Below are 13,429 nucleotides of genomic sequence, written 5' to 3' on the forward strand. Positions count from 1 at the left end.
CTCATTCTAACCAGTGATTCTGTAACAAATCCACCAAGGCTACTTGGGCATCAAAAGGCACACACTGCCAACCCAGTCTGCTCCCTATTAGGCCATGGAAACATTTGGAAATGGATCTATTCATAGACAATGTCAATTCCTTACTCCTCATTGTTGACTACTTCACCAAATAATTCAAACGCCAAGTAATAGTCGTATTACGGGAGTATTAAAGTATTTGCGACTCGAGGGTTAATGTACGTTTGTGGAAACAATGCCGCCCTCATTATGATGTAGAGAGCCACATGGGATTAGTAGAGTGTAGTCGTGAGTTATAAAGATGGCACCCAGTCAGAACTATATGTATAAAGTTATGTGTTACTAATAAACAGTTCAACCATAGAAATCTCTGAACCTCTTCAAGAGACAACAGTGCTGAAGTTGCAAACAGGTTTTAAAGTGATGACCCAGCCCAATACCAATTAATACAAACTAGCAGTCGGGAAAATGACTCAGAATTAAGCTTGCACTACTCAATTTCTTCATCAAGGTTTCATTCGAAATAGGTTTCTTGTTTTCAAATGCATTTGAATGATGCAAGCATTGTTTTTCTAAACATTTCTTGCAAGTTAAAACTCTGTTCCATCCAGAAGTTGGGGTAAAAAAAAAATAAAGGGTGGTCCATTTAAAACAGAGATGAGGTGAAATATTTTCTCTCAGAGAGCCGCTCCATGCCTGAAAAGGTGGTGGAATCAGAGCCCTTGAGTACTCCTAAGGCAGAGGCGGACAGGTACTTGGTAAGCAAGGGGGTGATAGATTATTGGGGGTAGGTGGAAGTTACTATCAAATCAACATTGGTCTTATTAAATAGTGGAGCTGGCTTAAGGGGCTGAATGGCCTACTCCTGCTCCTTGTTTGAACATCCATGTATATTCCGCCCTTATATCTGGTTTTAATGCTTGGCCAGATAAAATCCAATCATAAACCAGTCCTTCAACCTCTCAATCTTACAAAGCGTGTGCACTTTGGCCAATCATCTGCAATTACATTTTCTCTGAATATTCCTCCCAATTTGGATAAACAGATCAACACGACAAAGGTTTGCCATCTTAACACACGTGCATCCATTTCAAATGTTGAGAAAAGAGCTCGATATAATGCTGCTAGATGGAAACCCAATAGTGTGTGTGATGCTGTTGACTATACATAACGGAAGAGATAGATTTTTTTTTTAAAATCCCATATCCTGGCCATAAATTTGAAACATACGTTTGTGACATGCAAGAGGTTGGAGGTTTTTGATCCTCGTGTCTATTTTAATGTTAAATATATAACTAAATTAATGAACACATTTATTGATCCACCATCATGTCTCTCTTAAAGTCTGTAAGTTATTTGGATCTCAAAAGGTCTCCAGTCAGAAAAATTCCATTTCCTATCAGACATTGATCGAAAATATAGATAACATCTTTGAGGTGAGCGTTTTCAGTTATGATCTACTTTTCAAAAAAACTGTGTCCATGTAAGGGCATTTATTACGTATATTTTAAACCAATTAATCAGAAGTAAATACTGGATGCTAGTGAACCAAGCATGTGGAGCAGCGTTTAGGTATAACACAGCTTGAAAACAAGGCAAATAAACATTGCCCAGCATTATCATCTGACATGATACAGGAAGCATGCTACAGTACTTAAAGGGTTAAAGGTATCTTCCACATCAGTCTGTACAAGATAGCTAGGATATGCAGTGGAAATTTGACCTTCCTTTTTCAGAAGCACAACTATCCCCTTTTTAGCATTCTCAACAATGTACCAAAAATAAAACATGCTAAATTAAAATGAGTTAATTCGCTTTCCTATGAGAAAACATGCAATTAAGGTGGGTTTTGTTTCTAACCTGTAATGTTCACGTTTGAAAACCTACTGGCTGCCTTGAACCGATCGGGTCTAAAGACCATCTTACTAACTTACTCTTACTAACTTTTTAACTCTTTTCACTTGCTTCTTGCTCAACTCTTCCCACCACTTGCCTGTATCCCACTCCCTGCCTCCCACTTGTCACTCCCTCCCTCCCCCGTCCCTGTCCCGAGCCTTCAGGAGAGGGTCCTGCGAGGGAGACGGTAAGCACGAAGCAGCCTGTTCGGATCAGAAAAGGGGCAAGTGAGTGGATCAGGGGAGGGAAGCAACCACCCAAGAGTCAGGGAAGATGGTGAGTGGTGAGTGTTGGCAGAGGGAAGTGGCAAGCAGGTTGGAAGTGGTGAGCGGGAGGGTCAGGGGAATCAAGCAGCAAGCGGGAAGGAAGCGGCGCACAGAATGGTCGGGGAAGAAAGCGGCGTGCGGAATGGTCGAGAAGGGAAGCAGCACGTGGAATCGTCAGGGAGGGAAGCAGCACGAGGGAGGGAAGCGGAGCACGGAATGGTCAGGGAGGGAAGCAGCACGCGGAATGGTCAGAGAGGGAAGCGGCGCATGGAATGGTCAGAGAGGGAAGCAGCACGCGGAATGGTCAGAGGGGGAAGCGGCACGCGGAATGGTCAGGGAGGGAAGCGGAGCACGGAATGGTCAGGGAGGGAAGCAGCATGCGGAATGGTCAGAGAGGGAAGCAGCACGCAGAATGGTCAGAGAGGGAAGCGGCACGCAGAATGGTCAGAGGGGGAAGCGGCACGCGGAATGGTCAGGGAGGGAAGCGGCATGCGGAATGGTCAGGGAGTGAAGCAGCACCCGGAATGTTCAGGGAGGGAAGCAGCACCCGGAATGGCCAGGGAGGGAAGCAGCATGCGGAATGGTCAGGGAGGGAAGCAGCACCCGGAATGGTCAGGGAGGGAAGCAGCATGCGGAATGGTCAGGGAGGGAAGTGGCATGCGGAATGGTCAGGGAGGGAAGTGGCATGCGGAATGGTCAGAGAGGGAAACAGCATGCGGAATGGTCAGGGAGGGAAGCGGAGCACGGAATGGTCAGGGAGGGAAGCGGCATGCGGAATGGTCAGGGAGGGAAGCGGCACGCGGAGTGGTCAGGGAGGGAAGCGGCACGCGGAGTGGTCAGGGAGGGAAGCAGAGCACGGAACGGTCAGGGAGGGAAGCGGAGCACGGAATGGTCAGAGAGGGAAACGGCATGCGGAATGGTCAGGGAGGGAAGCGGAGCACGGAATGGTCAGGGAGGGAAGCGGAGCACGGAATGGTCAGAGAGGGAAGCGGAGCACGGAATGGTCAGGGAGGGAAGCAGCATGCGGAATGGTCAGAGAGGGAAGCGGCACGCGGAATGGTCAGGGAGGGAAGCGGCACGCGGAATGGTCAGGGAGGGAAGCGGCACGCGGAATGGTCAGGGAGGGAAGCGGCACGCGGAATGGTCAGAGGGGGAAATTGTGCGCAGGAGGGAGGCAGGGAGCGGGAGGGAACGAAAGGGTTGGTCGAGGCGTGAGAAAAACAGAGGCTCGTTTTAAAGGAAGACTGAGCATGCACAGTATCCGCACTAAAATAAAAATGGAGGCAGCGCTATTCGGAGAAATACCCTAAATTTACAAATTTTGCAAAAAGGTAAACAAGCTATTAAAATGTGCTTAAATGGGTGGGGACTGTAAATGCACAATGAATAATCTAGCCTATATCAAACGATACTGAACAATTTCGAAAGATGATGAAATTTAAGTTGGGAATATTATGAAGAATGGTCATACATACCCAGTGCCAGATTACACAGCAGCATTGAAAATAATGGTTTAAAAATCCAACTTGTCCATAACGGTTCCCCATTACGGTGCTGTAGCCCTTGAAAGAGGAGCAGCTTTGAGTACCACATGAGCAAGGATAGTGTAATGCAGGATTGATCACCGACATTTTTAAGCTCACGGCAACAACAAAAAAACCCCTTGAAAGTTCTTGAAAATCTCAAATTAAGCCAGTTTCTGCACGGAGCTACATCTTCTCAGCACTTGTCGCTGTGCGCAGCGGCCGAGTCCAATGTCTTCCTCCTCGCGGACCGGTGAATTCTGCTTTACCATCGCGAGCAAGTGACTTCCTTCAGTCTGCTCTGTCACAACTACCTGAAAACTCTCGTCCCTTGGAGTCGAGGAAAGAGGAAACTGTGAAAGGAAGTGGCCGGCCTCACCAACTGCTGATCGAACCGAATCAACTTGAACTTCCACACTATGTAACAACGCACTATCTTGTATAACATACAAGGCCGTGAGGTTATAGGAACTGCTACTTGCACAGCAGGAAAGAAACTGCAAATCATATTTTTGGTTGAATATGTGTGACGGATATAGTGTGCCGGGGCGATGTAGCACTTTCCCCTTTCAAATACCCACAGTCAGCATCAAGCACACATTATAGAAAACTGCATGGTAAAGATATCTTGACATTGCCTCATTTCTCCGAACAACGCCCCCCACCTCATATAGCTTGTCACTGCAGTGTGTCACTGAAATTATGCCATAATGCACATCCAAGACAGTGTGGATAAATAAATCCCGGGATTCAAGTCACTTGGCACATGCAATAACTGTTTCTGGTCCCCAATGCTTTCATTTATATAGCACCTTTAACATTATAAAATGTCTCAAGTTGCTTCACAGGAGCAGAATCAGGCAAAATGTTGCACATTTTGGAACACGTAGGGAGATATTAAGACAGGTTGGTTGGAGGGGGAGGTTTGAGCAGCAAGGAAAAGCCTTAGAGTAGAGAGGAAGAGAGAGTAAAAGGTTTCGGGTAGGAATTTTGCAACTAAGACCCTAGATGTCTGAACCAAGACCACTTATGGTGGGGTGAAGCAAGTGAGAGGCACAAGAACCTAGCGATGGAGGAATATAGGATTCGGGAAAGGTTTTGGAGCTGGAGAAGCTTACAGAGATTGGGGGACATGTGGTCATGACGAAGACAAGGATAGGAATGAAAAATTATGAAGTTAGATGGCTGGGAGTCAAAGAATGTGTTAAACCAAAGTCATGACTCCTCTGTCAGGAAGATCTAAATGGGTGGCACGGTAGCACATTGGTTAACACTGCTGCCTCACAGCGCCAGGGACCAGGTTTGATTCCCAGCTTGGGTCATTGTCTGTGCGGAGTCTACACATTCACCCAGTGTCTGTTTGGATTTTCTCCAGGCCCTCCTGTTTCCTGCCAGAATTCCTGAAGGATGTGGGCTGGATTCTCCCAAAATGGGACGATGTCCCCATGCCGTCATAAAAACGCTGGAGTTTTTCTCTGAAGGTTCCTGCAAAAAAGATCAGCTAATTCAACAATGACCTGCAGGGGGCTAGCAGGGACCCAGAATATTTCTCGCAGCTTTAGCTGCGGATACGGGTCCCCGCGCTTCCGGTTTTGAGTCCACGCATGCGCATGGCGGCGGCCTTCAGCGGCAGCGCCGTGGCGAACTCGAACCGCGGAGGCAGACATAAAAATTGGACAACTCGATCGGCCGCACGCCAGAGGATCTGACCGCGCGGATATTAACCCCGGCCACCTATAAGGCCCACCCCTTGTGTCCGAGCTCCCTGCCCACCACCAGGGCAGCTGCAGGCTCACGGCAGCATCCTAACCGGCAATAGGTGGTTAGTTCCACACTGTCAGGAACTTGATTGGTCAGGAGCAGAGGATCACTGGGCTGGTCTCTGTCAATGGGCCCCCAATGGACTCTGCGGTTACGCCGATTCTCAGGTCCTGCATCGGCACCAGGGCTAATTTCAGCGTGAAATTGGATTCTCCGCACCCGCGCCGAACGCGATTTTGGCGTGGGGCTGGGGAGAATCCAGCCCGTAGTTGTTAATGTGAATTTGACATTCTGAATTCTCCCTCGTGTACCCGAACAGGTGCTGGAGTGTGGCAACTAGGGGCTTTTCACAGTAACTTCAGTGCAGTGCTAATGTGAGTCTTCTTGTGACAATTGCTATGAGCCAGGGTTTAGAGAACCCCACAGTGTATCATGGAGTTCACCTGACCCACAACTTCTAATAGATTGTGGTATGGGGAGCACACGGCCCACTCTACAGGTTGGTACAGCAGAAATGGAAAAGTATTTTTTAAAGCAAAACAATGTTTCTTTTATGAACTCAAGTTAACCTTTTTAAAACATAGTGAATATCTTAGCAACCATCAATTCAAATACAACCCCCAAAGAATACACCATTAAGTAATCCTTAATAACTTCCCAAACAACATCCAGAAGACAAAACCTTTTAACAGAAGAAACATTAGGTTTACATTCACTACTGAGAACATTTATAATTCTGAATTCACCAAATGATCAAGAGATAGTCTTTTCATGGCAGAGAGATCAACAGTACACCTGCTGTCTGGCTTCAGCTCCAACACCGAGAACGAAACCAAAAAGACACAGACACACCCAAGCTTTTCTCAAAGTGAAACTAAAAAACAGAGCCAGAGCTCAGCTCAACACACACTCTGACATCACTGCAGTAAACACCCATTTCTTAAAGGTACGTTTCTTAAACACCCATTTCTTAAACGGTACTCTCACATGACACAATCAAGATTATTAGTATTAAATGATCCCTTGATACTAGATGAATAGTATCATTAAATCCCTACAGTGTAGAAAGAGGTCATTCAACCCGTCAAGTCCGCACCAGCACTCTGAAAGCGCACTCCACCGAGGTCCTATTCCCGTAAACCACCTAGGGGCAATTTGGCATAGCCAATCCATCTAAATGCAGAGGGGCCAATAGTTAACCCTTAACCAACATCTAAAAAACAGATAATCATTGCCACTCGTGAGAATTTGCGGTGCAAATATTAGCTGCTATGTTTCCTTATATTACAATGGTGATTGTACTTGAAAAGTATGTCACAGACAGTAAATCACGAGGAGGTGGTTAACATGCTATAAAAATGCTAATTCTCCCTATTTGTTTCCTCTCCTTTCTCTTCCTCATCCCATGTTCAAGTATTGCTCTTCCACAAAGAGGAATTTCCGACTCAAAACGCATAGACGTTCTCCATTATTTTGTAGATGAGCTCATACAAGTTGAAGAACTGAAGATATGAATCAACTGAAGATATGTGATCGGAGGTAGAGGAGTGTGCCTTGCAATGGTTGGGGAAAGTCTCCTTTGCATGCAGCATGCCCAACAAAATTTAAAACCATCTTGGAAGCAACTTTCAGCTCTTGTAAGAGGCAATGGCTACAATTGTGCAAGAAACTAATCTTCACTGAGGTTGGGTGAAGCATTCATAATATAAACAATACTTGTGGAAGCACCTGACTGCGTAGACTGCAGTGATTCAAGATGACAGCCCACCATCACCTTTTCAAGGACAACAAGGGCTGGGCAATAAACACCAGTGACTCTCACATCTCAAGAATAAATAAGAAAAAGATGGCATTGATTTGCTTAGTAACAATAGTAACACAGATTTTTTAAAAAATAAATGTAGAGTACCCAATTCATTTTTTCCAATTAAGGGGCAATTTAGCGTGTTCAATCCACCTGCCTTGCACATCTTTGGGTTGTGGGGGCGAAACCCACGCAAACACAGGGAGAATGTGCAAACTCCACACGGACAGTGACCCAGAGGCGGGATCGAACCTGGGACCTCGGCGCCGTGAGACTGCAGTGCTACCACTGCGCCACCATGCTGCCCTAGTAACACGGATAGATAGATCGATTTGATGTGGATGTTGTTTAGGAAAAGGGGAAGTCTTTAGAGTTCAGGAAAAGTAGATATATTTTGGAACAAGAGGTACTTTCAATGTTTACTGGGTGCTTATTTAGTAATTCACATACTCAAGTGTCTTTGCATAGTAGTCCTTTTCGTGTATTTGTGTTTTCTTCAATAGTATTTAATAATAATTACATAACGACTGGCTGATTATTCTCATCGGGGTTTCACGCATCTCCTCCAGCTATTCCAAAAGTAAAACTATACACCCCCCCCCCCCCCCCAATGAACCAATGTTCGAGTTGGGATAGCTTCGCAGATAACAGCAGTGTGCTTCGTAACAAAGAGAATTCTTTGTACTTTGTTAACAAGTTGCTGGAGTACAGCCAGAACTATAAATTTACAAACTCGTGACACAAGTCTCTACAGATAGCAAAAACATGTATAAATAAAGTAGGCAAAGATAAAGATTCACTGGGCTGAATTTTACCTGAGCACGGTGTCGTGTTAGGTACACTGGTCTAACACTGGTTGCAACTGGATGCAGCTTAGATCAGAAAGATACTCCAGACCTTGAAGTTAGTTCAATCAGGTTTATTGAACTAATAGCACAGTTAGCACAGTTCTCGGTGAGTTGGAATCTCTGCTAACTTAAGTGCGGTTAAGGGCAGCACGGTGGCCTAGTGGTTAGCACAACTGCCTCACGGCGCTGAGGTCCCAGGTTCGATCCCGGCTCTGGGTCACTGTCCGTGTGGAGTTTGCACATTCTCCCCGTGTCTGCGTGGGTTTCGCCCCCACAACCCAAAAATGTGCAGAGTAGGTGGATTGGCCACGCAATTTAGCGCCTCAATTGGAAAAAATAATTGGGTAATCTAAATTTAATTTAAAAAACTTAAGTGCGGTTACTCTGTCTGACTGAACCAGACTAGCTCTTAGCCACGTGGTGGAGGTGTGAGATTGTAACAACACCCTTGACTGACTCTCTAGATGTTCATCAGTGGAAAGAGGTGGAGTGTGAATGCCTTGTGTCTTTTATAGTCTGATCCCACCCCTGAGTGTCCTGCCTGCTTATTGGTCATGTCCTGTTCTCTGTGTCTATCAGCTGCTTGTCTGTATGTCATTATGTGAGTGTGTATGTGTGTGTGCCTGATTATCATGACACATGGTATGCCCAATTAACACTTTTCTTTGCACCTTCGTGACTTGCTGAGAGTGTAAGCTGTGGTACATTGGTTGGCACTGCTGCCTCACAACACCAGGGACCCTGGTTCGATTCCGACCTGGGTGACTGTCGGTGTGGAGTTTGCACTTTCTCCCCGTGTCTGCGTGGGTCTCCTCCGGCTGCTCCAGTTTCCTCCACAGTCCAAAGGTGTGCAGGTTAAGTGGGTTGGCCATGTTAAATTGCCCCTTAGTGTCGAAAGATATGCAGGTTATGTGGGGTTACGGGGATAGGGTGAGGTGTGGGCCTAGGTAGGCTGTTCTTTCAGAGGGTCGGTGCAGACTTGATGGGCCAAATAGCCTCCTCCGTGCGCTAGTAATTCTAATTCCATGATGGCATGACAGGGAAAGGGGCAACTAGAAACTCGATGAATGACGGGACCAACAGAATATCCCATTAAGCAATGATATTCAGAGATTAAGAAGGAAGCAGTGCAATGGCAGAGGAGGTGGGTGAATTCAATTCAAGTCAGGTGCAGAAAGTGAAATAAAGAGGGGGAACAAATTTTGAACTGAAAATGAAAGAAAAAGGGGGGACAGGCAGGCAGAAATGAAAAGCAATGCTGTCAATGAGGAGCCTGGGCTTTTGTTTTGAGGCAAATATAACGGGTGAATAATATACAAATTAGGCAGGTTCTTAAAAATACCAGGGAGGCTAGTTGAATCATGCCATTTTTTGAGAAGTAAGTAGTGGAGCAAGAACACAAGATAGCAACAGAATAGAAGATACGGCCCTTCAAGGCTGCTCCACCACTCAATACGGTCTTGGGCTTCAACTCCACTTACTTGCTTGCTCCCTACATCCTTTGATTCCAGAACAAAGCTTTATATGTATTCCACAACGGTGCATCCGCAACCCTCTCAGATAGAGAATTCCAATGATTCACAAACCTTTGAGTGAAGAAATGTTTCCTCAATTCAGTCCTTAATGATCCCCTCCCCCTTTTCCTCACTTGTCCTCTTGTGTTTTCGATTACTCAGCCAGGGGGAATGAAACCTCTCAGTATCCACCCAGCCGCGCCCCTTCAGGACCTTGTATGTCTCATTTTTCTAAGCATCAGAACTCCAGGGGTGGTGTTAATCAAAAATATTAGAGTACCCAATTCTTTTTTTTTCCAATTAAGGGGCAATTTAGCGTGGCCAGTCCATCTACCCTGCACATCTTTGGGTTGTGGGGGTGAGACCTACGCGGACACGGAGAAAATGTGCAAATTCCGCACGGACAGTGACCTGGAGCCGGTATCGAACCAGGGTCTTCAGCGGCGTGAGGCAGCAGTGCTAACCACTGCGCCACCGTGCCTCCCCGCCCAAATTTTGAAAATTGACAGCTCATGTCTCGTAATCCCCCGAATGCTGGTTAGTTTGCATTTTTGTAATAGTGGGTGGAATCTTGTGGAGGCAATGGGGATCTCGGCCACGGAGAGTCAGCAAGACCCCCCACATTGCCACGTTTCAGGAAGACCCGATGCATCTTGTCCCACTCAGGCATTTGAAAGGCCAGCGCTGAGCTTTCCCCCAGGTTCAAGGTGCCCGGGGTGGAAGTCTCATCCAATCAGAGACCGGTAGCTCTTCTATACTCAGTAGTGCACTGGGGAGAAGGTGAACACTGGCATGACATCCACCTGATACCTGGGATCGAAGTGGGATTCAGACACAAGTGAGTGATGGCAGGGAGGGGTTCATGGGAAGGAGGTCGCAGGGATAGAGATCAGCAGCATGGGTAGGGTGGTTCTCAGTGGGCATCAGCATCCCATGTCATAATGATCAATCCCTCAATCAGGCATTGAATTCCTCTGATGAGGGAGCCCCCCTCCCCTCCTCCTCCCCCCCTCCTCCCCCCCTTCCAGGAGCCTGCAAGCTTGTCATGCTCCCCACATGGCAAGCCCCCCCCACCTGCCACTGAGTTAATACCAGCAGTGGCATGATGAGGTCCTTAAGTAGCCATTGATTGTCCACTTAAGGGGTTCAATTGGTGGTCGTGTGGGGAGGCCATCGGATGGCTTTTCCCTCTTGAATTTAATTGGGGAGGAGGCCAAACTGTGCGGGATCCTCACACACCACCCTCCCGTGTGATTTAATGCCCCTCCGCCACCAGACATGTCATGGGAGAGGCACAAGACGCAGCCTGGTGCGCATGTGTGGTTTACACTCTTTATGATTTGAGATCAGGCTAGATTCCAGCCAATGTTTGCTGCAAGACATGTCACAACAACAAGATTGGCGCAACATAAAACTTCAAACCACAGTTGCACCATCAAATTTCTCCACATTTGATCTGTGACAAATTTTGACCCCTGGTAATGGTCAACAGAACGAGAAATACGTTGCTCAAAAATCTCAGAGCATTTTCCCAAGACTGTAAAGTCACTATAGGCAGATGGAACCCAGATGCATTGGTGAAAAACAGGAAACTGCTAGCTGTACTTGCAATGATTAAAGCTTCAACTAATTTATGACTCATCAATGTGCCCTTTACAATCTACTTAGCAGAGGCCGAACGCCAACTGTCTACCTCCCACTGGACCATGATCTCTGAGAAAAATCCATTAATAGAAGCAGGGGTAGGCCATTCGGCCCTTCGAGCCTGCTCTGCCATTTATTATGATCATGGCTGATGTCTTATCCCCATATTCCGTGATCGCTTTAGCCCCAAGAGCTATAATTACGGTGTGATTTAATTAAATAGGAACAAAGTCCCACAGCGAGCGCGTTTAGCTGCGTGTTTCCCGGTGCTCACAGCAAGAAACACACCATAAAACAGCACTTGCGTTAGATAGAGGCCCTCAGTGGGCAACAGGCGGAAAGGTCCCACATAGCCCCGCTTTGTGCACTGAGGAGCTGTACTCGGCGGAACTCCTCAGTGTAACGAAAGATCAAGACACCATTTTTAAATGATCTCTGGAGACCCGAAGTGATCCCCGACACGCCACAAGCCCCAACATACAATGAGATGGTCCGTGGCCCCCCTCCCCCCAAGCTCCCCAACACCCATACAGGGCACCTCTGGGCCCAATTGCCACCGTGTGCAAAATGCCAGCTTGGCACCTTGGCAGTGCCAACCTGGTACTCTACCAGTGTCACCTGGGCACCAAGGTGGCAGTGCCAGGGTGCTAGGCTGGCAGTGCCAGGATACCAGGTTGGCACCGCAGTGCCAGTGTACTACCATGCCCAAAGAGCATGCACCTGGGGCCTCCGATCCCCTGGGAGACCTCCACAAGTGCCGTTCCCTCTGGTCCCAGTTTGTGAAGACCAGTACTGAACGGCGCTCACCCGAGGTCTCCGAGGCAAAGGAGATAGATCCCAATGCCTCTGGTACCTCGGGAATCTGCACATTAAAATGAGACTGGCTGTCTCGCTTTAATATGCAGATATTCTAGAAATTCATCCCACCCACAATGGGTGGGATATACATCCCAACTTCTCACGAGATCACGTTAAATCTTGTGAAGCGTTGTGAGCCAGGTAGCTCCTGGGAGGGGGGTCACCTGGCTTTTATCGTCCGCGCTGTCTTGGTGCGAGGGACCTGGGTTCAATTCCCGACTCGGGTCGCTGTCTGTGCGGAGTCTGCATGTTCCCCACGTGTCTGTGTTGGTTTCCTCCGGCTGCTCCGGTTTCCTCCCACAAGTCACGAAAGACGTGCTGTTAAGCTATTTGGACATTCTGAATCCTCCCTCCGGGTACCCGAACAGGCGCCAGAGGGTGGCGACTAGGGGCTTTTCACAGTAACCTCATTAAAGTGTTAATGTAAGCCTACTTGTGACACTAATAAAAATATTATTTTTGGGCGTAGTGTGGCCATAAAATCACGCCCCTAATTTTTTCTTGAAATCAAGCACTGTTCTGGCCTCAGCTACTTTCTGTGGTGGTGAATTCTGAAGATTCACCATTCTCTGGCTGAAGAAATTTCTCCTCACCTCAGATCTAAAGGGTTAACCCCTTATTCTCAAATTATGGCCCCTAGTTCTGGACTCTACCATCATTAGGAACATTCTTTCTGAACCTAACCTGTCTAACCCTGTTTTGAGATCCCCTCTCACTCTTTTAAACTCCAATGAAAATAATCCTAACTGACTTAGTCTCTCCTCATCTCACTTCCGCAGTTCAAGCCGGCGCAGACGCAATGCGCTGACGGGCCTTTTCTGTGCTGTCGAGCCCTGTGACTACGACTGCCACTGACCTTACTTTCTCTGGAAAACATCCCTTCCCAGCCTCCAACCTGAACAGCCTGCTTCTACCTCCTTCCCAAAATTCATCAACAAGGCTGCCCGATTCTGATGAAAGGAGCAGGCATGAAACGTTTGTTCTGTTTTTCTCTCCTCAGCGATGGTGTGACTGGCTGAATATTTTCAGCATTTTCTGTTGTTATTTCAGATTTCCAGCATTTGCAGTATTTAGCATTTGTACTGTTATTTTGGACGGGTTTTAGTATTGAACATAAAAAAGGGTTCACTCAGAGCACAGACTTTTACACTAGATATGGCCTCACACCAACAGCATGTTGCATGGAAGTTTACACTCTACACAAATCATTTTCACAACTATTTCCCTAAATGCATCTTATAGGCGAGTGTACATTGTATACGAAAAGTTATGGTATGCTCCCAAAGCCAACCACATT

The 13,429-nt window shown here is 47.0% G+C and overlaps 1 protein-coding gene across 2 annotated transcripts in view; it reads right to left on the minus strand.

The window, feature by feature from the left end:
* zdhhc11 (zinc finger DHHC-type containing 11) overlaps positions 1-13,429 on the minus strand; it is a 170,162-nt gene that overhangs the window by 120,805 nt on the left and 35,928 nt on the right. The window contains exon 1 of one of the 2 annotated variants that reach the window (XM_038796792.1): positions 3,656-4,125. The exons of the other annotated variant lie outside the window; for it this stretch is intronic. Within the exon in view, the coding sequence (XP_038652720.1) occupies positions 3,656-3,811 (156 nt within the window). The 5' untranslated portion in view covers positions 3,812-4,125. Of the gene's footprint in view, positions 1-3,655; positions 4,126-13,429 lie in introns of those variants that run through there. 2 annotated transcript variants of the gene reach the window in all.

This window comes from Scyliorhinus canicula, chromosome 5, assembly GCF_902713615.1.
Source record: "Scyliorhinus canicula chromosome 5, sScyCan1.1, whole genome shotgun sequence".
NCBI classification, from domain to species: Eukaryota; Metazoa; Chordata; class Chondrichthyes; order Carcharhiniformes; family Scyliorhinidae; genus Scyliorhinus; species Scyliorhinus canicula.